Consider the following 24,279-nt stretch of genomic DNA (forward strand, 5'->3'; position numbering starts at 1 on the left):
CCGACAAACCTAAAATCCCGTTAACAGATGGAATGTATGTATTTGAAAATTCAATTTTATTAACGTAATAAATTAATCTCGGACATTATATACTAGTAATTTCATTTAATGTAACATGGTTCATGCTTAGAAAAGTAAAAGTTAAAACCCGAATACTCGCCAATATTATTAATTATTAAAATAATAAAATAATAAAATAATAAAATCCCACTGTCGCAAGTTGTTGTTTCTTTGTTAAAGCTTCTAGAAGATTGGCCCCTGGCTTTCTTTTTCTCTTCATCATACCATCACCATAGAAATGGGTCCAATCCAAATATCTCTCTCCTCTCTCTCTCTTTATATCTCTCTCGCTCACTTTCTTTTTCTCTATCCCTATATCCTAGACATGCATATACATACATGTATCTATCTACACTTCTCTCTTTATCTATAAAACCTCTCATCTCTTTGCCCCAACACCATCACTTATTACAACATATTTATTTCACTCTCTTTGTCTCTCTATTAATACAATAACAAGTTTCTTTACTACATATATTCTAAAAACTTTGGTTTTTGATAAGTTCGTATTCATGGATCTTATTTCGGGTCTAAATTATGATGTGGGTCGTGAGTGCTTGATCCGTTTACCTTATGATACTTTCAGTTCTGCCACGTCAGTTTGCAAAAACTGGAGAGGTGAGATTGAGCTGCCGGAGTTTTGGAGGCGCCGGAGAGATGCCGGAATGACTCAACGGCTTATTGTTATGACACAAGCTCGGTTTGACCCGACCCGGAAACAAGGTGGTATGAAGAACTCGGGTGTTCCGGTTTATCGGTTAACTGTTTGTGAACCGGGTTCGGTTACTTGGACCGAACTGCCTTTATTACCTGGACACTTAGATGGGTTACCTATGTTTTGTCAACTTGCGGCTGTCGGGTTAAATTTAGTTGTTATGGGCGGGTTGGACCCGGTTACGTGGGATGCTTCTAGTGAAGTTTTTGTTTATAATTTTGTTAGTGCCACGTGGAAGCGTGGGGCCAACATGCCAGGTTGTCCTAGGTCGTTTTTTGCCTGTGCTTCGGATTCAAGGATGGTGTTTGTGGCGGGTGGACATGATTGTGATAAGAATGCGTTAAAATCGGCCATGGTGTATGACGTGGCGGCTGATAAGTGGGTCCTACTGCCTGACATGGCGAATGAGCGGGATGAGTGTAAAGGAGTTTTCCACCTTGGCAAGTTCCACGTCATTGGCGGGTACACTACCGAAATGCAAGGAAGGTTCGGGAGGAGTGCAGAAGTTTTCGATGTTGCCAGGTGGCGGTGGGACGAGGTTTATGAGAATTTTTTAGATGCTGCCACGTGTCCGAGATCGTACGTGGACAACGGGGATGGAAACGTTTACAAGTGGAGCTCCAGCTCGGGCGAGGTTTTGATGACGAATGACAGTGCCACGTGGCAAGTGGTTGCTGAGTTGCCATCCGACGTGTTAACTTCCACACACATGACAGCATGGCAAGAGAAGCTAATGGTGATTGGTTCACATAGATTTGGTGAGCCCCACAAAGTGTACACGTTGGATATAAAAAACAGGAAGTGGACTAAAGTGGCAACACCGGAAGAATTTTCCGGCCATGTTCAGTCTAGTTGTCTTATGGAAATTTAGAGCTGAGTTGTTTTCACCTTGTGCTTTATAATTTTGAAAAGTTTTGTTAATGTAAATATTCGGAGATTGTATAACCTTCTTCTTCTGTTTAGCTCATCACTCTCTTTTTGCTTTCTTGCCCTTAAAAAGGCAAAATTAATACGGCACAAATTAATAACTGCAAACTTAGTGATTATCATTTGTGTCTAAATTTTGATTTAGAAGAATAGACGTCTTCCTGTTACACAAAATACAACAACATATACCTAAATTTTAATTTAGAAAAATACATGTAAAACCGCGCCCTTATACGATCAGTTCCGGTCGAATTAGATAATTTTTCGAAGCTTTATCTATAAATTTATAGTCCATTTGTGCCCCGAAAGACCGATACCTCACTCTGAAAAAAAAAGGAAAAGAAGCAAAGATGAATGTATAGTTGCTATCAAATAGGAAAAGATGAAATTAGTCACGGCTCTTTTATTACAAAAAAAATTGAAGCCAAAGATGTCATCTCACAAGACTGTATAGATAAAATTATACACGTCATACTATTTTATCCTAGATAGGGGAATAATTTAGTGAGAAGACTTGGTGATGGTGATATCCAGCCCTAAAATAAATTCTGACCATTGATCTTAAAAGCAATTTACATGCGTGATTTTCTCGTGGAAGCTTTGGAAGAAAATGTTGGTTCATGATTTTCTACATTTTGATGTGATTTGTTTATAAACTTTATCTTTATGCTTTAAATGTGCCCCCCACGCCATTCTGTTACTCCCTCCATCCTTTTCATTTCTTTACGTTTTCTTTTGCGGACCGTTCCCTCCATTTCTTTACATTACCCAAAATAGTAACCTTTTAATATTTTTATATTCATAAAGTTATGTCAGTGCCCAAACCAATTTAATAATATAAAAACTTAATCATGCTTAATTAGAAACTTAATCATACTTAAAAGAAAAATAAAATAATCCAACAAAGTACTACAACTTTTAATGAAAGTAAAAGTATGCCTAATCTAACCCCAAACCTACACCCAACATCTCCTTCTACTCTCTCTCCACACCATCGCCATCATGAACCCTAAAACCAAACATTTAATTTTCTATGGATATCTTTCTCTTACAATCGATTAAACTAATTAAATGGAATCACAAACTATACATGATTCAGTTCCAGGTTTATATTCCGATTCCGAAGTCGAGTTGTCTCCAGCGAGGTTAGTCCCTGATGAAGATTCACTTCTAGCGGTTGTGGATACTCCAGAAAAGTTGAAGAAACGAGTATTAGAAGAGAAGTCACACTCTCCGTCATCCCCTGTTACAGAGATGTAGGAAGTAGTTGTCGATACGCCAAAACCGGTTGTGGATTTATTAGAGCAAAAAACAAGCAACTTATCGGCAAAGAGGCCAATAGTGAGGAAACCAGGCAATTTAAAAGCAAAAAGATTGAAATTTGATGACCCAACGGGACTTCTCTCAATTTTTCTTCCTAATTTTTTTCAATTGAGGCTTGGTATGACATCTTCCCAATTTTTGTTCCCAAATTTTTGTTCATATTGTCTTTGGTTTAAAAGTTCTGTAGATTTCAAGTTGATTTTTGTTTGAAGTTATTTTGCATCATTTTTATGTGTCTGATTCTATTACTTGCTGATATGTAATCTCGGAGAGTTATTTTGCATCATTTTGCATCGTTTTTATTTGGCATGAATGGTTTTGGAGTTTGCTTGTACCTGCTTCTAAAATAGTTTCTCTTCTGCCCTTTATTTGGCATAACTGCAACTGTTTGCTACACAATTATTTTCAGTACTACAACATAGATACGACATAGATAAAATATTAAGTTATGGGCACAACATATCGGATTCCAAGCAACAAGTAAATTTCTGTCCATTAGAACATAATTTACATTTGAATTACCTTAGTTACAACAAAAGTTACTACCCTGCAACAAGCCTTTATCAAGTATTTTCTACCATTTTTCAGTATTTCGGTCATACAACTCATCAAGGATAGCCATACATAATTTAGTGTTGTAAGTGTAACATGTTGAGAATATGTTGTGAATTTGATGATAAATTATACAAAATACCTTAGTAGATTTAACTCAGTGAATTTTGTAGCACTCGACGGATGATCAAATATAGTCCCGACGGATGATTCAATATAGTCCCGACGGATGATGATTTGACATCCATTGAGTGAGTAGCTTATGTAATAATAAGTAGTGTAGCACATTTCTGCAAATAACTTTGTGTAGATTCTGTAAGAGCTTATGAGTCATGTTGACTACTAGTAGATATGCAGAATAGGTTGATTAATTGTAAATATGAGATATCTTGTAATTCTGCATAAGTGAAATGGAGTCAAGTGTCAAATAGCTACTCGGCGGATGATCAACAAAGCTACCCGACGGATGATCAACAAAACTACCCATCGGATAATAAGCATGTACCCGACGGATGATCAATTCAAATATCTATTGACAGTGACAACACAGTCACATACATTGGGTGTTTGCAAAAGGAAAGTGGCAGCCTGTTTAGCAGGAAATTGAGAACAAAGAAGCATTACGATTTTCATGCAAGGTATGAAGATTTTCAAAGATGCTGGAATAGAGTAATGAAGCAGCATGGAGTTAGACTTGATAGGTTTTGTTTTATTATCCTGTCTTATTACCATGTAAACTTGGTGATATATAAACCAAGTGTAGCTAGTGGAACAAATAACTAAGCAAACACATTTTAGGAGAGAAATAGAAAAAGCTGTACTTGTCAAGAATTTCTCTGTAGTTTGTTTGTTCAACTTGTTAAGCAGTTTTGAGCCAATTTGAGCTTCACAGAGTTCTCAAATCGATATATATATATATATATATATATATATATATATATATATATATATATCTGGTGGATACATTCAAATCCACCAGAAAGTTTTAAAGACTTGTGTTTTTATTACTTTGTGTTTGATTTATTTAATCCTTTCATTTCGCACTTTGCAAATCAAAACACATATATATATATGTCGAGTTAAGAACTGTTTTTAAAATATTGAAAAAGAAGCCAGAATTACATTCAACCCCCCTTCTGTAATTCTTGTTGTATTGTTAGGGAATAACAATTAGTATCAGAGCAAGCTCTTGAAGTACAAAGAGTGTAAAGATCATAACAAACAGCAAGATGAACAAGAAGGATGTTGGAGTTAAAATTCCTTTTCTGGACAAAGACAATTATCACCACTGGAAGGTGAAAATGCATCTACATCTTCTTTCTCAAGATGAGGCCTATGTGGATTGCATAGAGAGAGGTCCTCATGTACCAATGAGAGCTACAACAGGCAATGAACCATCTGTTCCCAAGCCTAGGCATGAATGGTCAGATCCTGATATTGAGCAAGTCAGGGAAGACAAGAAGACCATGAATATATTGTTCAATGGAGTTGATGGTGATATGTTTGATAACATCATTAACTGCAAAACAACCAAGGAGGTTTGGGACACTATCCAGATTATTTGTGATGGTACTGAGCAAGTAAGGGAGAATAAGATGCAGCTGTTAATTCAGCAATATGAACACTTCCATTGTGAAGATAGTGAGTCTCTCACTGATATTTTTAGTAAATTTTAAAAACTACTAAATGCTCTGAAATTGCATGGAAGAGTCTACCAGATAAAATACTCTAACATCAAGTTCCTTAAATCTCTTTCAAAGGAGTGAAAACCAATGACGGTCTCATTGATAAATTCTCAGGATTACAAGGAGTTTACCTTGGAGAGACTGTACGACATCTTGAAAACTTTTGAGCTTGAAATAGAGCAAGATGAGAGGATGGAGAAAGGAATGAATAAAGGAGGGTCCATAGCACTGGTTGCTGAGTTAGAAAAGGAGAAAGTGATGAAGGTAGAAGTTGTTGAGTCTACTTCAAAGGTCTGTGAGAACAAGGGTAAAAGGCTGGTAGCTGAAAATGAAGATCATTTGAGCCAAGATGACATGGATGATATTGATGAGCATTTAACATTCCTTTCCAGAAGATTTGCCAAGCTCAAGTTCAAAAAGAACTTTGGAGCAGCCAAGCCAAGTAGAAACATGGTGGATACATGCAAATTCAAATGTTTCAAATGTGGCTTGGCAGGGCATTTTGCCAATGATCAGTGTAGAAAGTCAGATTCCAGCAAAAAGAAGTTTGATCCTGTTGATTACAAACAGAAATATTTTGAGTTGCTCAAGCAAAAGGAAAGGGCTTTCATTACACAGAAAAATGACTGGGCAGCTGATGGATTGGATGAAGATGAAGATGTAAGCTATGTCAATCTAGCCCTGATGGCTAAGTCTGATGAAACAGAAATAAGTTCTTCAAGTAATCAGGTAATCACCACTAACCTAGCACATTTATCTAAAGCTGAGTGTAATGATGCAATCAATGACATGTCTACAAAATTATATCACTTGCGTGTTACACTTAAGACCCTTACTAAGGAAAATGCTAAAATTAAAAAAAATAATTTGTTTTTAAGTGAGAGAAACAATGTGCTAGAGTCTCAGTTTATTGAATTTGAAAAATTAAGAATTGAGTGTAAGATTGCTAAGGATGAATTAACTGATTCCTTGAAGAAAGAAGAGATTTTAAAGAAGCAGCTTGAACGAGAACATGAGGTGATTAAAGCATGGAAATCATCCAGAGATGTCCATGCTCAAATCACTAAAGTTCAAGGTATCGAGTCCTTTTATGATACAACCTGGAAAAAGAGTAAGGAGATATGGAATCCAACTTGGTTGAAGGAGTGTTGACAGATGTGGACTCGACGGATGATGAGAATCATCCGTCGGATAACAAAAAGGATTATCCGTCAAGTGACAAAGATTCACATCCGTCGGCTGTGAGTAAACCTGTGAGCAAAGCTAAGCTTTCCAAGCTGAATGAAAAATATGGATCAGTTTCCAAAAACTTTGTTTCAGGATAATCAAGTCAAGTGAAGAAGCAGAAGAAAGTTAATGTTGGTCATTTGTCGATCAAGCAATTGAATGACAGATTAGAAAAGATTGAGGTTAAAACAGAAACTAAAAAGAAAAACAATAGAAATGGAAAAGTAGGAATTAACAAGCATAACAACTATACACTTGATAAATATGCACCAAAAAAAATCTGTGTTAAGTGTGGTAGTGTTAATCACCTTTCTGTTAATTGCAAACTTGTCATGCCTACTCCTATGTATGTGCCTCCCACTTTTCCCAACATGACTGTTATGCCTACCATGCCTATGAATGTTATGTCTACTCAAATATGAATGCACAATTTGCTAATATGCCATTTGCACCAAATCCTTATTATGTTGCATTTAGTATGCCTCAAATGCCATTTAGCTTGCCTTACTGGAATAACATGTTTGCAAACAGCATGCCTTTTCCTGCTTATCAAAATGTGCATGATAATTCTGTTTTAATGACTCGTTTCAAAGGTCCAACTCAAATGACTAAGGATGAATCAGAAATTCCCAAGTCAAATGAGATCAAACCTAAGAAACCAAAGAAGAAAGCTAACAAGGAAGGACCCAAGGAAACTTGGGTACCAAAATCAACTTGATTTGGTTTTGATGTGTGCAGGGAAACAGAAAGAATCTTTGGTACCTGGATAGTGGTTGTTCAAGGCACATGACTGGAGATTCTACCCCGCTCACAGTGTTCAAGGAAAGAGTTGGCCCAAGTATTACTTTTGGAGATGACAACAAGGGTTATACTGTGGGATATGGCTTGATTTCGAAAGACAATGCCATCATTGAAGAGGTTGCCCTAGTGGATGGTCTCAAGTACAATTTGTTGAGTATCAGCGAGCTTTATGATAAGGGCAATTCAGTAACCTTCAATTCAGAAGCCTGTGTTGTGACAAACAAAAGAAGTAACAAAGTGGTTCTCACTGGTGTAAGAAAAGGAAATGTGTATCTAGATCACTTCAACTCATCTAATACATAATCTGTCACTTGTCTTCTCAGTAAAGCAAGTAAAGATAAAAGTTGGCTATGGCACAAGAAGCTGTCCCATCTAAACTTCAAGACCAAAAATGAGCTTGTCAAGAAAGAAATGGTTAGAGGCATTCCTCAAGTGGAGTTTTCTAAGGATGGATTGTGTGATGCCTGCCAAAAAGGAAAGCTGATCAAAGCATCATTCAGAAAGAAACTTGATTCAACAATTGAAGAACCTTTGCAATTGCTACACATGGATTTATTTGGACCAGTCAATGTGTTGTCCATCTCAAGGAAAATATTTTGCCTAGTAATTGTAGATGATTTCTCAAAGTTTTCTTGGACATATTTCTTAAAGTTCAAAGATGAGGCTAGTGAAATCATCATCAATCACATAAGGCAAATCAACAATCATCCTGATTTTAAAGTAAGGAGAATCAGGAGTGACAATGGAACTAAGTTCAAGAATTCTGTGATGAGATCATTTTGCGCAAAGAATGGGATAATGCATGAGTTTCTGCGGCAAGAACTCCACAACAAAATGGAGTAGTGGCAAGAAAGAACATATCTCTTATTGAAGCTGCAAGGACAATACTTGAAGAATCAAAGTTATCAACATATTTTTGGGCTGAAGTTGTGAAAACTGCCTACTACACTCAGAATATTTCTTTGATTAATCAAGCAAAGTGTATGACACCCTACCAATTGTTCAAGAACAAGAAACCAACTCTAAATTTTCTTCATGTCTTTGGCTGCAAATGTTTTATCTTGAGGAATCAAACTGATCAACATGGGAAGTTTGATGCTAAAGCAGATGAAGAAATTTTGTTGGATATGCTGTAGGAAAGGCATATAGAGTCTACAATCTAAGAACCAACATTTTTATGGAATCAATACATTTTGTTTTTTATGACAAAAAGATTGAAGGACTGCAAGATGGAGATTTCCATGAAAGCCTCAAGTTTGATAATGTGGAGATGGTTAGTGATGACAGTGATGATAAAAGTAATCAAAAAACAGTGAATAAGGATAATGCAGAAAAATCCACAACTAATGAAGCACATGATTCAACATCTGTCGAGTTGCAAAATGCTTCATCCGTCGGGAGACAATCTGGCTTATCCGTCGGGAGACAATCACTTTATCCATCGGGACACAAAGTGCATCATCCATTGGGTCATTAAGAGAAGCTGAAAGTCAGAATAGGTCACTTACAGAAAGTTCCCCTTTCTCAAATCGAAGATTCACAAACTCAAGGAGAGTTTCTAATAATCAAAACTCAGTCACACATCAAGACAACAATGAGGCCTCTTCATCTAGAGCTAATCTACCTCAATAAAGAAAATGGACTAAGGATCACCCCTTTGAGCTCATCATTGGTGATGCATCTTCTAGAGTTCAAACAAGGAGAGCAACTCAAGAAGAATGTATATATAGCAGCTTCCTATCTAAGGAAGAACCAAAGAAGGTAGAAGAAGCTTTGTTGTATCCTGATTGGATTTTAGCTATGCAGGAGGAGATAAACCAATTTGAAAGGAATAAAGTATGGAAGCTGGTACCCAAACCTAAAGGAAAGTATCCAATTGATACCAAGTGGGTATTCAGAAATAAGATGGATGAAAATGGCATAGTAATCAGGAACAAAGCTAAACTGGTTGCTAAGGGCTACTGTCAACAAGAAGGAACAGATTTTGATGAAACTTTTGCTCATGTTGCAAGACTTGAAGCCATCAGAATTTTCTTAGCCTATGCAGCTCATGCCAATTTCAAAGTCTATCAAATGGATGTCAAAAGTGCATTTATAAATGGAGATTTGGAAGAGGAAGTCTATGTAAGTTAGCCTCCTGGTTTTGAAGATTCAAGTTTTCCAAATCATGTGTACTATCTTTTGAAAGCACTTTATGGACTGAAGCAACCACCTAGAGCCTGGTATGACACTTTATCAAAGTTTCTTTTGGAAAATCACTTCACAAGAAATATTGTTGATAAAACTTTATTATTTAGAAATGTTAATGGCTCTAGTATACTTGTTCAAATTTATGTAGATGATATTATATTTGGCTCTACAGATGACAAAATTTGCAAAAAAATAGCCAAATTGATGCAAAGTAAGTATGAAATGAGCATGATGGGAGAACTAACTTACTTTCTTGGTTTGCATGTTAAGCAAGTTAGTGATGGAATATTCATTAGTCAAACTAAATACATTCATGATCTTTTAAAGAAGTTTGATCTAATGGATTGCACATCTGCAAAAACTCTCATGGCCACTACAACTAAGATTGAATTAAACACTACTGAAAAGTCTGTGGATATTTCATAGGGGCATGGTTGGCTCTATTCTGTACTTAACAACTAGTAGGCCAGATATAATGTTTGCTACTTATCCTTGTGCTAGATTTTAGTCCGATCCTAGAGAATCTCACCTAGTAGCTATTAAGAGAATTTTCAGATATCTCAAGGGAACACCAAAACTTGGCATTTGGTACCCTAGAGATTCTGGTTGTGATCTAACTGGTTATTCAGATGCAAATTATGCAGGTTGTAGAATAGACAGAAAAAGTACAACAGGAACCTGTCAATTTCTAGGGAACAAGCTTGTGTCCTGGTTCAGTAAAAAGTAAAATTCAGTCTCTACTTCTATAGCTGAAACTGAATATATTGATGCTGGTAGTTGCTGTGCACAGATTTTGTGGATGAAAAACCAATTGTTGGACTATGGTCTACAAGTGGATAGAATTCCCATTTTCTGTGATAACACAAGTGCAATTGCCATCACTGAAAATCCAGTACAACATTAAAAAACAAAGCACATAGACATCAAGTAACACTTTATAAGGGAACATGTGATGAATGATACTGTGGAACTTCATTTTGTTCCAAGTGAAAAGCAGCTTGTAGACATATTTACCAAGCCACTTGATGAATCCACCTTTTCAAGGTTGGTAAGTGAGTTAGGTATGCTTAATTATTCCTGAATCATTTCAGATATTTTTGCAAGTTTTTAATGTAGCCAGAAATTTAATTGATTTTTCTGTTTTGGATGAAATTTTGGCCAAGTCAAAATTTACATCCCGACGGATGCTCATTATCCATCGAGTTTGATCATCCGTCAGAATATTAATTGTTAATAAAAAACAATTATTTTTCTGGAGTATTTTTTAACCCGACGGATAACTGATTTATCCTCATCCGTCGAATTGTCTCAATCCTAGCCGTTAAAACTCTGAACATTATCCATCGAGTATACTTACAGTTTGTAAGCATGACACGACGGATAAGTGACAAAATTTTTACAGTTTATTTATTTTTAAACGGCTATTTTGGGCAATTTTTATTGGTCTCTTTATTTCACTTTATTATTTTTGTCAGTTTATTTATGAGATAGTATAAAAGCTAAATTCTTTTTTATTCTAATCTTTTATCATTCTAAAGAATCAATTGCTCTAACTTCTTTCTTCCTCAAAAGCAAATACTTTCTCTGCAAATTTCCCAATCTCTAACAATGGCTACAGTCTTAAAATCATGTCTCAAATTGGATATATCTATGAAAAAAACAACTTCACAGCTCTTGTGAACAAGTAGATTCAATAGTCTGGTGAGTTCCACAAGATGATGGATTTTGTAAAGAAATGCAAACTCAGTTATGCTATGCTGGAATCTCCCACTATCTACTGTGAGGTTGTAGAGGAGATATGGACAACTGCAGTGTACAACTCTATTGACAAGACCATTACATTCACTCTAAAAGGTAAGCAGTTTTGCATAAATAGTGACATTGTCAAAGCATGTTTTAGAATTCCTGATAATATTGCTACTGCTCCACACACAGACACTAACATAGTTAACATGCTAAATTCCATGGGCTATGCACTTACTACCTCTAAGTTAAGTGAAATTAGGAGGTTAGGTCTTAGAAAGGAATGGAGCTTTATGTGTGATGTGGTAACTAAGGTATTCTTTGGTAAGATTAGTAACTTTGATTCTGTTAACATTTATATGCTTAACTTGCTTTACATGCTAGTTACTGATAATTAATTTAATTTCAGTGACTTGGTCTTGTTTGAGTTAAGCTTTAAGTTAGGAAAACTCAATAATAGAGGTAAAATGTCTATTACGCTAGATTCTTTATGATGCTTGCTAACCATCTCATTGAGAACATTGTGATTGAGAACCCAACCAACAAGCTGAATTGTTGGGTTCAAGAAAGAAGGATTATTGTAGATCTCAACAGGACAAACCATCACAATGAGGTGCCTCTCTTTTATTTTCCAATCACGGAGGGACCTCTGGTAAGTGAGGTAATTTCTACTGTCTCCACTCATCCAACCTCACACACTTCTTTGCCTTCAAATATAGCAATGAAATTCGTGTCAATGACCCAACAGATGCCTACCCAAGCTACTAAATCACAAATTTCAAAATCCATGTCCAAGAAAGCCCCCTCTAGTTTTTTTCAAAAGAAATCAGTAGCAAAATCCACTAAACAAAAAGAGGGGGGTGTGAAGGTGAGTGAGAAAGGTGAGGGACGGGGTGAAAATCAAAGAAACCCTAAGGATAAGGCTGGTGAGAAGAGTGTACCCAAACCTAGCCACACCAAAGTTTCCCAACAAACTGTGGTTGTTAATAAGGAAATAAGTTCAATTCTAGTTTCATCCTCCCAAAAGGATGTTACTATTAAAATAAGCTCCCAACCAGGAGCACAGGCCAAGAGGGGTAGGAACACTAGCTCACCACAAACTTATGCTAGAAAGAAAAGATCAAAAACCCTTGGGGATGCACAGGGCACACACACAGTGCAAACTGGTGCTAAAGACCCAGTCACTGCACCATCTCAAAGTCAGGTTGATGTGACTCCAATAAATGTGGAGTCACGGCCAAAATCTTTAACAATTGAAGCACCTGAAACACCAAATTCACCCACACACTCAGTGGATGTTGACATGATCAATACATCACTTCTAAATTCTCCATCTTTAACTCTATTGGAGAAGCCAAAAATCCAAGCAAGTGAGCATCATCTTTTAGATGATTTGTTGGCTCACTTGCCATTTTTTTTTCTGAGTCTGTTGAGACATCTGTACCAAAATTTTCATCAATCTGCACAGAGTTTACAATAGTCTCCACTCCAAACTCATTCAATTCTTCTATCCCGATGAATATTCATCATCTATCGAGTAGTGATTGTAGCCCGACGGATAAGCCTAACAGTAGTCATCCGTCGGATAACCAAACTACTATCCCGATGGATATTCCTCATCCATCGGGTGTCTCTGCATAACTTAAAATTTCTTCAATTCTCACAAGTGCAGAAGACCTAGTAATAGTACAATCACTCTTAGGGCTGAGGGAAGAGAGTGAATTGAGTGAGAGGCTGGGTTGGTCCCAGGCAAAATGAGAGAATAAGAGTAAATCCATGCAGTCCATTTCTTCAGGTTTGGCAAAAGTGAGTAAGAGGAGTCCCACCTTAGATGGTGAAGGTGAGGTGTGAGGGTGGGAAGCCAAGGGGAGCCCTTGACACGAAAAGAGAGATATCATGAGAGAAAAATAGGTACATGAGTGATAAGGATGGAATCCATTGCAAGTGAGTCAATGGGTGTTAATGATGCAGATGCAGAATGGGAAAGGCTATTTCAACAAGAATATCAAGTTGTCATAGATTCTATTTCTCTGGATGCTGAGACATTTACTCATCTGGTTACAGCTTACCAAACTCTAGCTGTGCAGGGCAACGGGGAGGCTGAAAGGATGCTAAATTTGGTGCACACTACACAATCTCTTCAAAGAGAAAATGATGCAATCAATGCTATGCCTTCCACCACTAGCAGTGATTTTGAACTGGCTGAAGACTCATTTGGGGATGCTGGTGGGGATGATGAGGAAGATAACATGAGCATAGGGGGAGATGCAGATATTCCTGCCTGGATGCTAACAAAAGAATGTTCATACTCACATCTCCAATCAACACTATTCAAGCTGATCCATGACACCCAAACAGCCATTCAAGCATCTACTAATGCCAGCACAAAGAAGCTACTCACAGCTCACCTTGAAGCACTCCAACCGCACAAAATTCAAGCCCTCCAACACAGTTAGAGTGTGGATGAAATCAAGCAAATAATTTCTGAAGTAAAATAAGATTTCATAGCAAGGTTGGATGCTAGAATTCCTGGAACCACCATGACTGAAATAGCTCAAAAGCTAAGGAAGGAGGCTGATCTCAATAGAAAAGTTGAGGCCATGGACTCAAGATTATCTAATGTAGAGAAGTCAATGGCCAAGATACTCACTAATCAAGAAACTCAGACTGCTCTACTCCAACAATTGGTGGCTTCTCAACTCCCTCCCACTCAACAACTTGATGCTAACAAAAAGGGGGAGAAAGGCTTAAGTGAGGGGGAGAAACAGCTCAACATACAAGTCAATAAAATGATTGTGCCAACAATTGCTTTCACAAAGCCACCAGTCATGGACAGCATTGATGTAATAAATCTGGCAGCAGCAAAACTAAACACAGATGACAAACTGCTAAAGATTGATGTAGCAGCAGCAACAGAGAAGGTGTTAAAAGAAAAATAGAGGAAAATAGATGCAGAAATTCAACAAAAGTTTGGGTTAATTCAGAAGCTAGACAAAACATTCATTCATCACTCTCATGTCAAGAACATTTATGTGAATGAGATGAGTATGAATTATCCTATAAAAGACCAAACATCTTGCATCAAATCTCCAAAATCAGATCTAATCATGAAGCCAAAAAGGAACTACTCAAAGTTCTCAAACAAAAATCCTATGGATATTGTGTATGAGATACCTAGGCCAGATGAGAAGAAGTTGTTGTCTAGGTCAATTGCCTTTTACAAAGATCCAGCTGATTCAGTACTCAAACGAAGATTAGCCAAGATTTACAGAAATGGTGAGGAAATTTGTGTGGTGGCTGGACATCCCATGTTTGTGGAAGCTAAGAAGGAAGAGAAAGAAAGAATCAGGCAAGAAAAGAAGCAAGCTGCTCTGGATGCTAAAAAGCTTAAACAAAAGAAGAAGCAAGCTGCTATCTTGGCCAAGCTTCAAGCTGTAAAAACCACAACAGAAATTCCTGCACAACCAACTGTAATTGCTGAACCTAAGGATCAGAAAGTGCAAGAAGAACCACAGCAGAAAAGAAGATTCAGATACAAGCTCCATTCCAAGAGAAAATTGTACTTTAGTGACGAAGAAATGGAAGACCAAATTCCTAAAAAGTCCACAACTTCAACTGAAATATCAAAATCCTCAGTGGTATTTGAAGAATTCAAGGTGGTGGATCCAACTAGGAATATTTTATGGTGAGCCTATAATTCCAAAGGATGAGCCAATGGACTGGGATAGTTTGCCAATTCATGAGCTAAACTTTCCTATCTTCAAGCCAAAGAAGACAAAGATTAGAGCAAGTAAGAAAGTGAAACTAGTGACTCTCAAATCCAAGACCCTAGTCAAATCTAAATCCATAGTCAACAAAGGAGATATGTTATACATTTGTGACATCAAAGAGTTTTCTGACATTAACCTCTACTTAGATGAATTGGAAGAAGTTAGAGCAATTGATGCTTACAGACATCTACCTAAAAGGCTGGTATTCATATACAAGGGAGAAAAAAAGATCATATGGCCACTTCACAGGATCCTTCTAGAAAGCCAATTTGTTCTAATAAAGATCTACTAATCCTTCAAAAAGAACTTTGGGTACAATGTGACTGCAAAGAGACGGGTTCTAAAGAAGATTGAGGAGCCGAGGAGTAATAAAGCTAAAGATGCACTTCCAAAAACTCTATCAATTCCCTTCACATGAAAGAGAGTGCATTTAAGGCCTTATTGGTTGATGAAATTCAGAGATGAAAAGGGAGTTAGAAGATTTTTCAGATTGGAGGACCAGTTGAGTATCTCTAGCAATGAGACTCTATTGGAAATGCAAGGAATGCTAATCTCTCAGAAGCTGATGAACTTGAATTCCACAGACAACTCCAAAACCAGATAGAAGAGAACAACAAGAGGCTTGGGAAGAAACCTAGACAATCAAGGAAATAGACTTATCTGCTCAGACTAGAGGAGCACCTTGATAATGATTGTGAGCTATTCTTTGTATACTTTGCATTGTTTAATTTTCAGTAAATATAGCAGCACTTATCAGTTTTATCTACTATTTTCAATCTGTATTCTTAGAGTGTTTTGTTATCATCAAGTTTCTCTTAATTTATGGCTACAATTCCAGTAGACATAAATTGGGGGAGATTGTTAGGAATATATTGTGAACTTGATGATAAATTATACAAAACACCTTAGTAGACTTAACTTAATGAATTTTGTAGCACTCGACGGATGATCAAATATAATCCCGACAGATGATTCAATACAGTCCCGACGGATGATGATTTGACATCCATCGAGTGAGTAGCTTATGTAATAATAAGTAGTGTAGCATATTTCTGCAAACAACTTTATGTAGATTCTGTAGGAGCTTATGAGTCATGTTGACTACTAGTAGATATGCAGAATAGGTTAATTAATTGTAAATATGAGATGTCTTGTAATTCTGCATAAGTGAAATGGAGTCAAGTGTTAAATAGCTACCCGACGGATGATCAACAAAGGTACCTGACGGATGATCAACAAAGCTACCTGACGGATAACAAGCATGTACCCGACGGATGATCAATTCAAATATTTGTTGACAGTGACAACTCAGTCACATGTGTTGGGTGTTTGAAAAAGGGATGTGGCAGCCTGTTTAGCAGGAAATTGAGAACAAAGAAGCATTACCATTTTCATGCAAGGTATGAAGATTTTAAAAGATGCTGGAATAGAGTAATGAAGCAACATGGAGTTAGACTTGATAGGTTTTGTTTTATTATCCTGTCTTATTACCATGTAAACTTGGTGATATATAAACCAAGTGTAGCTAGTAGAACAAATAACTAAGCAAACACATTTTATGAGAGAAATATAAAAAGTTGTACTTGTCAAGAATTTCTCTGTAGTTTGTTTGTTCAGCTTGTAAAGCAGCTGTGAGCCAATTTGAGCTTCACAGAGTTCTCAAATCGATATATATATATATATATATATATATATATATATATATATATATATATGGTGGATACATTCAAATCCACCAGAAAATTTTAAAGACTTGTGTTTTTATTAATTTGTGTTTGATTTATTTAATCCTTTCATTCCGCACTTTGCAAATCAAAACACATATATATGTCGAGTTAAGAACTATTTTTAAAATATTGAAAAAGAAGCCAGAATTATATTCAACCCCCCTTCTGTAATTAATGTTGTATTGTTAGGGAATAACATAACCTCTTCATAAGCTTTGGTCACTGCATTGACCAGTTGACAAACCGTTTTTGGTGCCTTTTCATGTTGCAATCCTTGTATTATTCTAAAAAAACCAAGGTCATTGATGTGTAAGTTCGGACTATTAGGGGGTGATTTTCTAAAGTAATATGAAACCCACCCGATTGAGCAACTTTGATAAAATCTCTGTCATTATCTTTTATGTGAGCCCTTGCGTTGTCTTGTTGAATGCTTATATATTTGTTGAGGTCATCCGGCCATTTAGCTTTAATAGCGGGTATGATTTTCTCAACCAAACATTGTTTGATCACTAATTTATTGATGCTTTCAATGGGCTTCACTTCTAAAACACCTTTAGCTCTATTCTTGCTTGACCTCATAGCTGGTTCTTCAATGATAAAAGGAAATATTCCTATTTTTCCATCGAATACACATACCCCATCTTCATTGTAACGAGGCCTAGCTATTGCGCCCATAAACATAACTTTTGTTATAAAACGTTTTGACTTGCACGTTCGGTGTGGTTCTGGTTCATTTGGTAGAAGGTAGTATTTTTGAGTTTGCCTTGTCATATAAAACCATTTTTTATCAATGTGAACCACATCAAACATGCCTACATACGTGGGATTTGTATGAAGGGTTGAATCCTCAATATTCTTTAAAATAAACTTAACTCTAGCTTCCATATTGTGAAGAGTTAAAAATGGTTTCAATGCATTTGAGTGAGACCTGATTTTCCCTCTTTGAACAAGTTTATGCACAGCAGATTTACTAATATTTAAGTGACATGCTAATGTTCTAATATTAGTTCTGAGGTGAAGAGGAATTAGCCTTACCTTTTACAAGTCCAAAACACATCTTGTTTGTCCACCCTTGTATTTTCTGTCCACAATCGGAAGTACACCTTCTTTGATTGCTTTAATGACAACTTTCCATATCCTTGATATTGTTATTCTACTAACCCCATAATCAGAAGCAAGTTGTTTGATCAATCCACATTTGAGTTTGTTGTTGTTGAAGTTTAAAGATAAAATATGGCTAATCTACTTCTTTTCTAAATTTTTCAATCTCCTTTGCCTTGCAGTTTCATCATGGAAAGCTGGAGTAATATTTAAATCTGGAAGTGGGTAAACTGTTGCCATCTTTTGCTGTCTGTTTGAGCACCTTCACTGAAGCCTTTGTTAAGTCTTATCTAAGGAGTAACATGTTTTTGTATAAAGTGGTTAGCAAAGTCTGCAACTGTTATATAGAGTACTGTAAACTGTAAAATTTGTTCTACTTAAAGCCACTAAAAGTGGAGCCAAATGTTTGTAATTAAAATTGTAATTTGGGCGGGGGTTTATATAAAGTTTCCCACCCTTCTAATCTATGTCCTTTCTTTATTTTATATTGCAACTTATCCAGGTTTATAGTTTTGTTTATTAATTTCTTGGTCTCCGTGTTCCGTCCTTTTGATAACAAATCAAAAGGACAGAGGGAATGCAAGTTACAACTGAGCTTTACTAGTGAGTGATGTGTCGTCTAATTTATTAGGTTCACTGCCACGGCGGACCAAGATCCCGATACAATCCAGGTTAATTTTTGAACACAATCTGAAGCCTTGAATACTACTTATATTTAACTTACGTGCGGTTAAACTGATCGAAATTTAATTAACATTTTATATTTTAAAAAAATAAAAAAAAAATATTTTATTAAAAAATATTATTTAATATATTTTAATATATAATTTTCAGTTTTCTTAAATAATATAAAAGTAATTGTTAGGAATATATGTGCATTAGTTTGATGATATGTTTAACAAAACACTTAAGTAGAAATTTAGTGTCTGTAGCCTCAACGGATAAGACCACTTTGGCTATCCGTTGATGGTGTAGCTTTACTTAGAAATAAGTCTAGTATTGTAGCATATTTCAGTCTCTGTATTTAAAATTGTAATTCTTAGAAGTTGAGAGAAACTATGAGTCATGTTGACTACTAGATGATATGCAGATAGGAAGGCCAATTGTAAATATTTCATGCCTTGTAATTTTGTATAAATGAAGTGGTATCAACGGATGACTTAAAAGACCTTCAACGGATGAGAAGCTAAGCTTCAACGGATGTCTCTAAAGCTTCAACGGATAACATCCTTCAACGGATGAGAGCATCAACGGATGAAAGCTTCAACGGATAACATCCTTCAACGGATGAGAGCATCAACGGATGAAAGCTTCAACGGATAACATCCTTCAACGGATGAAGTCATCAACGGATGAAAGCTTCAACGGATGTTCTGCTAATCAGCCGTTGATAAGTGGTAGTTGTACCTACAAGCAGAGGCACGTGGGTTGACAGAGAAAACTGAGATGTGGTAGCCGAATTTCAGGATCAACAGAAAAAGCAGCCGTTCTTCTTTTGTACAAAGTTGCAATAGTCAACAAAGTACTTGAGTGAACAGGAAAAGAAGCAAGTGAAGAACTTATTTTACTATTGTAATTTTATATTGTTTTTCACTTGTACACTTGGTAATATATATGAACCAAGAAGAAGCTAGTAATTAGAGAGATTTTTCCAGAGCTGTTAAGAAATATCTTGAGAGAAAATTCATCTAGTTTGTACTAGGATGCAGCTGTGATCAACATTGTTGAACACAGATTTTCTAATATACCATCTCTGGTGGAACAACAAATCCACCAGAAAAGTTTTTAAGGTCTGTTGTGTTCTTTACATTTGTGCTTGAATATATATCTGTCTGTATTAGCTTAAAGCAATTCACACACTTGTTCTTCTTGAACACACAACTTTATAAACTGCTCAAAACTTGAAAAAGTTTTGAGATTTACATTCAACCCCCCTTCTGTAAATCTCATTGTTAGTCTTCTAGGAATAACAATTGGTATCAGAGCAGGCTCTTGACACACAAAGAGTTTAAAGATCTTGGAATCTAACAAAGATGAGTAAGAAGGATATTGGAGTAAAGATCCCAGTTCTTGACAAAGACAGTTATCACCACTGGAAGGTGAAAATGCACCTTCATCTACTCTCCCAAGATGAAGGTTATGTAAACTGCATTGAGAATGGTCCTCACATTCCCCACAAAGTAGCCACAGTTGCTACGGCCACAATTGCTGTTGGTCAATCCATTCCAAAACCCAGAGCAGAATGGACAATGGAAGACACAGAAGAAGTCCACAAGGATAAGAAGGCTATGAACATTTTGTTTAATGGTCTTGACAAGGATATGTTTGATAATGTGATAAATTGTTCAACTGCCAAAGAGGTTTGGGACACAGTTCAGCTGCTGTGTGAAGGTACAGAACAAGTAAGAGAGAACAAAATGCAGCTTCTCATTCAACAGTATGAGCACTTTCATTTTGAAGAAAATGAATCTTTAAATGACACATTCAATAGATTCCAAAAACTGTTGAATGGACTGAAGCTGTATGGTAGAGTGTACCAGGTGAAGGATTCAAATCTTAAATTTTTGAGATCCTTACCAAAGGAATGGAAACCCATGACTGTTTCCTTAAGAAACTCTCAAGATTATAAGGACTTTACTCTTGAAAGATTATATGGAATCTTGAAGACTTATGAACTAGAGTTGGAACAGGATGAGGTATTGGAGAGGGGGAGAAAGAAAGGAGGTTCAGTTGCATTGGTAGCTGAAAATGAGAAAGAATGCAGAAAAGAAACTGTGAGATCTACATCAAGCTCCAAAGATGGTGTAAGAAATCCAGAATCAGACAAGGGTAAAGGGCAAGTTGCTGAAAATGAAGACAACTCCAGTCAAGATGACTCTGATGGTATTGATGAGCATCTTGCATTTCTGTCCAGGAGATTTGCAAAGATGAAGTTCAGGAAAAACACTAGAGCCACTAAACCCCATAAGAACATGGTGGACAAATCCAAGTTCAAGTGTTTTAATTGTGGTATGAGTGGACACTTTGCAAGTGAGTGCAGAAAGCCAACCTCTGAAAAGAAGAAATTTGAACAAGTAGATTACAAAAAGAAATATTTTGATCTGCTCAAACAGAAGGAAAGGGCTTTCATTACTCAAGAAAGAGACTGGGCAGCTGATGGAGAAGAAGAGGATGAAGACATGGAATATGTTAACTTGGCTCTCATGGCTGATTCTGAGGAGAATGAAGTTAGTTCATCAAGCAACCAGGTAATTACTACTGATATAACACAGCTTACTAAAGAAGAGTGCAATGATGCTTTTAATGACATGTCTACTGAACTGTATCATTTGCGTGTATCTCTTAAATCTCTTGCTAAAGAAAATAGTAGGATTAAAGAGAACAATCTGTTTTTAAGTAATAGAAATGCTGTGTTAGAAGATAAGTTAATTGACCTAGAAAAGACTAAGCTGCATTGTGTATCTGTTGAAAATGAACTAGCTGAATCTATTAAGAAAGTAGAAATACTTTCCAATCAATTAGAGAAAGAGCAAGAGGTGATTAAAGCCTGGAAAACATCTAGGGATGTAAGTGCTCAAATTGCCAAAGTCCAAGGAATTGAATCATTCTGTGAAACTGCCTGGGATAAAAATAAAAAGAAACTGGAATTAATTGATGGACTGTCAACGGATGTGGAATCAACGGATGATGAAAGTTATCCGTTGAAGGAAGAAAAGGAACATCCGTTGAAGGTTCCTCAATTAAAACAGGCAGATGTTTCTAAAAGAGAAAATCTAAAGAAACTCAACAAAAAGTTTGGTTCAACTTCAAAGAACTTTGTCAAAGAAGGAGCAAGCACATCCAAAGATGTCAGAAAGGTGAATGTAGGGCACATGACCTTAGAACAGTTAAACAATAGGCTCAAGATGGTTGAGGATAAAAAGGAATCCAAAAGGAAATCCAACAGAAATGGGAAGGTAGGAGTTAACAAACATAACAATTACACACCTGACAAGTATGCTCCTAGAAAAAGCTGTGTGCATTGTAGTAGTGTTAATCATCTATCTGCTAACTGTAAATCTATTAAGAAATCTCCCATAACTGTACCCTCTTCCATGCCTAACATGTCTGTATCACCTCTACATGCTCTGCCTGTTATGTCTCAACAAAATCCTTATGCACATTTTGCAAACATGCCATATTTTAACAATTCTTATCTTGCTGCATTCAGTATGCCTCAATTTCCATACAATATGCCAATGTGGAATAACATGTATGCACAATCCATGCCTAATAATACTATAAATGTGCTGGATAATGTTGTGACTAACCCTACACCTCAACCAACCACATCTAAGACCAAGGTTGACTCAAACTCACCTAAGTCTAAAGATGCAGGAGGAATGAAGTCTAGGAGAAAGGCTAACAAGAATGGACCCAAGGAAACTTGGGTACCAAAATCAAATTGATTGATTTTGTGGTGTGCAGGAAAATAGAAGAAATCTATGGTACTTGGACAGTGGCTGTTCAAGACACATGACTGGAGATTTCTCCCTGCTCACAGAGTTTAAAGAGAGAGCTGGCCCCAGCATAACCTTTGGAGATGACAGCAAAGGGTTTACTATGGGATATGGCTTGATTTCAACAAGGAATGTCATCATTGAAGAAGTTGCATTAGTTGATGGTCTCAAGCACAACTTACTGAGTATCAGTCAACTATGTGATAGAGGGAATACAGTTTCCTTCAATTCTGAAGCCTGTGTTGTCACTAGTAAGAAAGACAACAAAGTGGTTCTAACTGGAGTTAGAAAAGGAAATGTGTACTTAGCTGACTTCAACTCTACAGATGCAGAATCTATTACTTGTCTTTTCAGCAAAGCAAGTTCAGTTGAGAGTTGGCTATGGCACAAGAAGCTATCCCATTTGAATTTCAAGACAATGAATGATCTAGTCAAAAAGGACTTAGTAAGAGGAATTCCTCTTGTTGAATTCTCAAGGGATGGTCTGTGTGATGCTTGTCAGAAAGGCAAACAAAGGAAAGCATCATTTCAGAAGAAGCTTGAAACAACAATTGATGAACCATTACAGCTGTTACATATGGATTTGTTTGGACCAGTCAATGTATTGTCAATAGCAAGAAAAAGATATTGTTTAGTGATTGTAGATGATTTCTCAAAGTTCACATGGGTCTATTTTCTTGGATCAAAGGATGAAGCAAGTGAAATCATTATCAATCACATCAGGCAAGTCAATAATCATCCTGACTTAAAAGTAAGAAACATCAGGAGTGACAATGGAACTGAATTCAAGAATTTGACATTAAGGCTGTTCTGTGAAGAAAATGGAATCATGCATGAGTTCTCAGCTCCAAGAACACCTCAGCAAAATGGGGTAGTTGAAAGAAAGAACAGATCTTTAATTGAGGCTGCCAGAACAATGCTTGAAGAATCAAAGTTACCAACATATTTTTGGGCTGAAGCTGTTAATTGTGCCTGTTTCACTCAAAATATTTCTCTGATCAATCAAGCTAAAGGCATGACTCCTTATCAGTTGTTCAAGAAAAGAAAACCAACTCTAAACTTTCTTCATGTCTTTGGATGTAAATGTTTTATACTAAGGAATCAATCTGACCATAAAGGGAAGTTTGATGCAAAGGCTGATGAAGGAATATTTGTTGGTTATTCAGCTGGAAAATCTTATAGGGTCTACAATCTAAGAACCAACATTGTTATGGAATCTGTGCATGTTGTGTTTGATGATAAAAAGATTGATGGACTAACAGATGAGGAACATTATGAGAGACTCAAATTTGACAATATTGAAATATATTGTGATGATAGTGAAGAAGAGATTGATGGAGACGACACTTCAAAAGGAATACAAAATTTGCTCCTGGATAATGCACAAAATTCAGCATCCGTTGAAAGACATTGTGCATCATCCGTTGAAGTACTTAATGAAACATCCGTTGATCATAGCTCATCAACTGATAATCAATTTACATCATTAATTGATGGAACTCCAAGTTCCCTGCAAAGGACCAACAACTCAGGGGGAGTTTCAACTAATCAAAACTCTATCTCACATCATGACAATACTGAGATCACCTCATCTAGAGCTCATCTTCCACCTCAAAGGAAATGGACCAAGAATCATCCCTTTGAACTGATCATTGGTGATGCATCATCTAAAGTGCAAACAAGAAGAGCTACTCAAGATGAATGTCTGTATAGTAGTTTTCTATCTCAGGAGGAACCTAAGAAAGTGGAAGAAGCCTTATTGGATCCAGATTGGATATTAGCTATGCAGGAAGAGCTAAACCAATTTGAGAGAAACCAAGTTTGGAAGCTGGTACCCAAACCAAAGAACAAGAGTCCTATTGATACAAAATGGGTATTCAGAAATAAGATGGATGAAAATGGCATTATCATAAGGAATAAAGCCAGATTGGTTGCTAAAGGCTATTCTCAGCAAGAGGG

The 24,279-nt window shown here is 36.5% G+C and overlaps 1 protein-coding gene across 1 annotated transcript; it reads left to right on the plus strand.

The window, feature by feature from the left end:
• The first annotated feature begins 378 nt into the window (after nucleotides 1-378).
• Nucleotides 379-1,737, plus strand: LOC141723859 (F-box/kelch-repeat protein At1g15670-like). The gene has a single exon (XM_074525790.1). The coding sequence runs from the start codon at nucleotides 573-575 to the stop codon at nucleotides 1,644-1,646; it is 1,074 nt and encodes a 357-aa protein (XP_074381891.1). The 5' UTR covers nucleotides 379-572; the 3' UTR covers nucleotides 1,647-1,737.
• The last annotated feature ends 22,542 nt before the right edge of the window (nucleotides 1,738-24,279 follow it).

The sequence above is a fragment of the Apium graveolens genome, chromosome 5 (genome assembly GCF_009905375.1).
Source record: "Apium graveolens cultivar Ventura chromosome 5, ASM990537v1, whole genome shotgun sequence".
Taxonomy (NCBI): Eukaryota; Viridiplantae; Streptophyta; class Magnoliopsida; order Apiales; family Apiaceae; genus Apium; species Apium graveolens.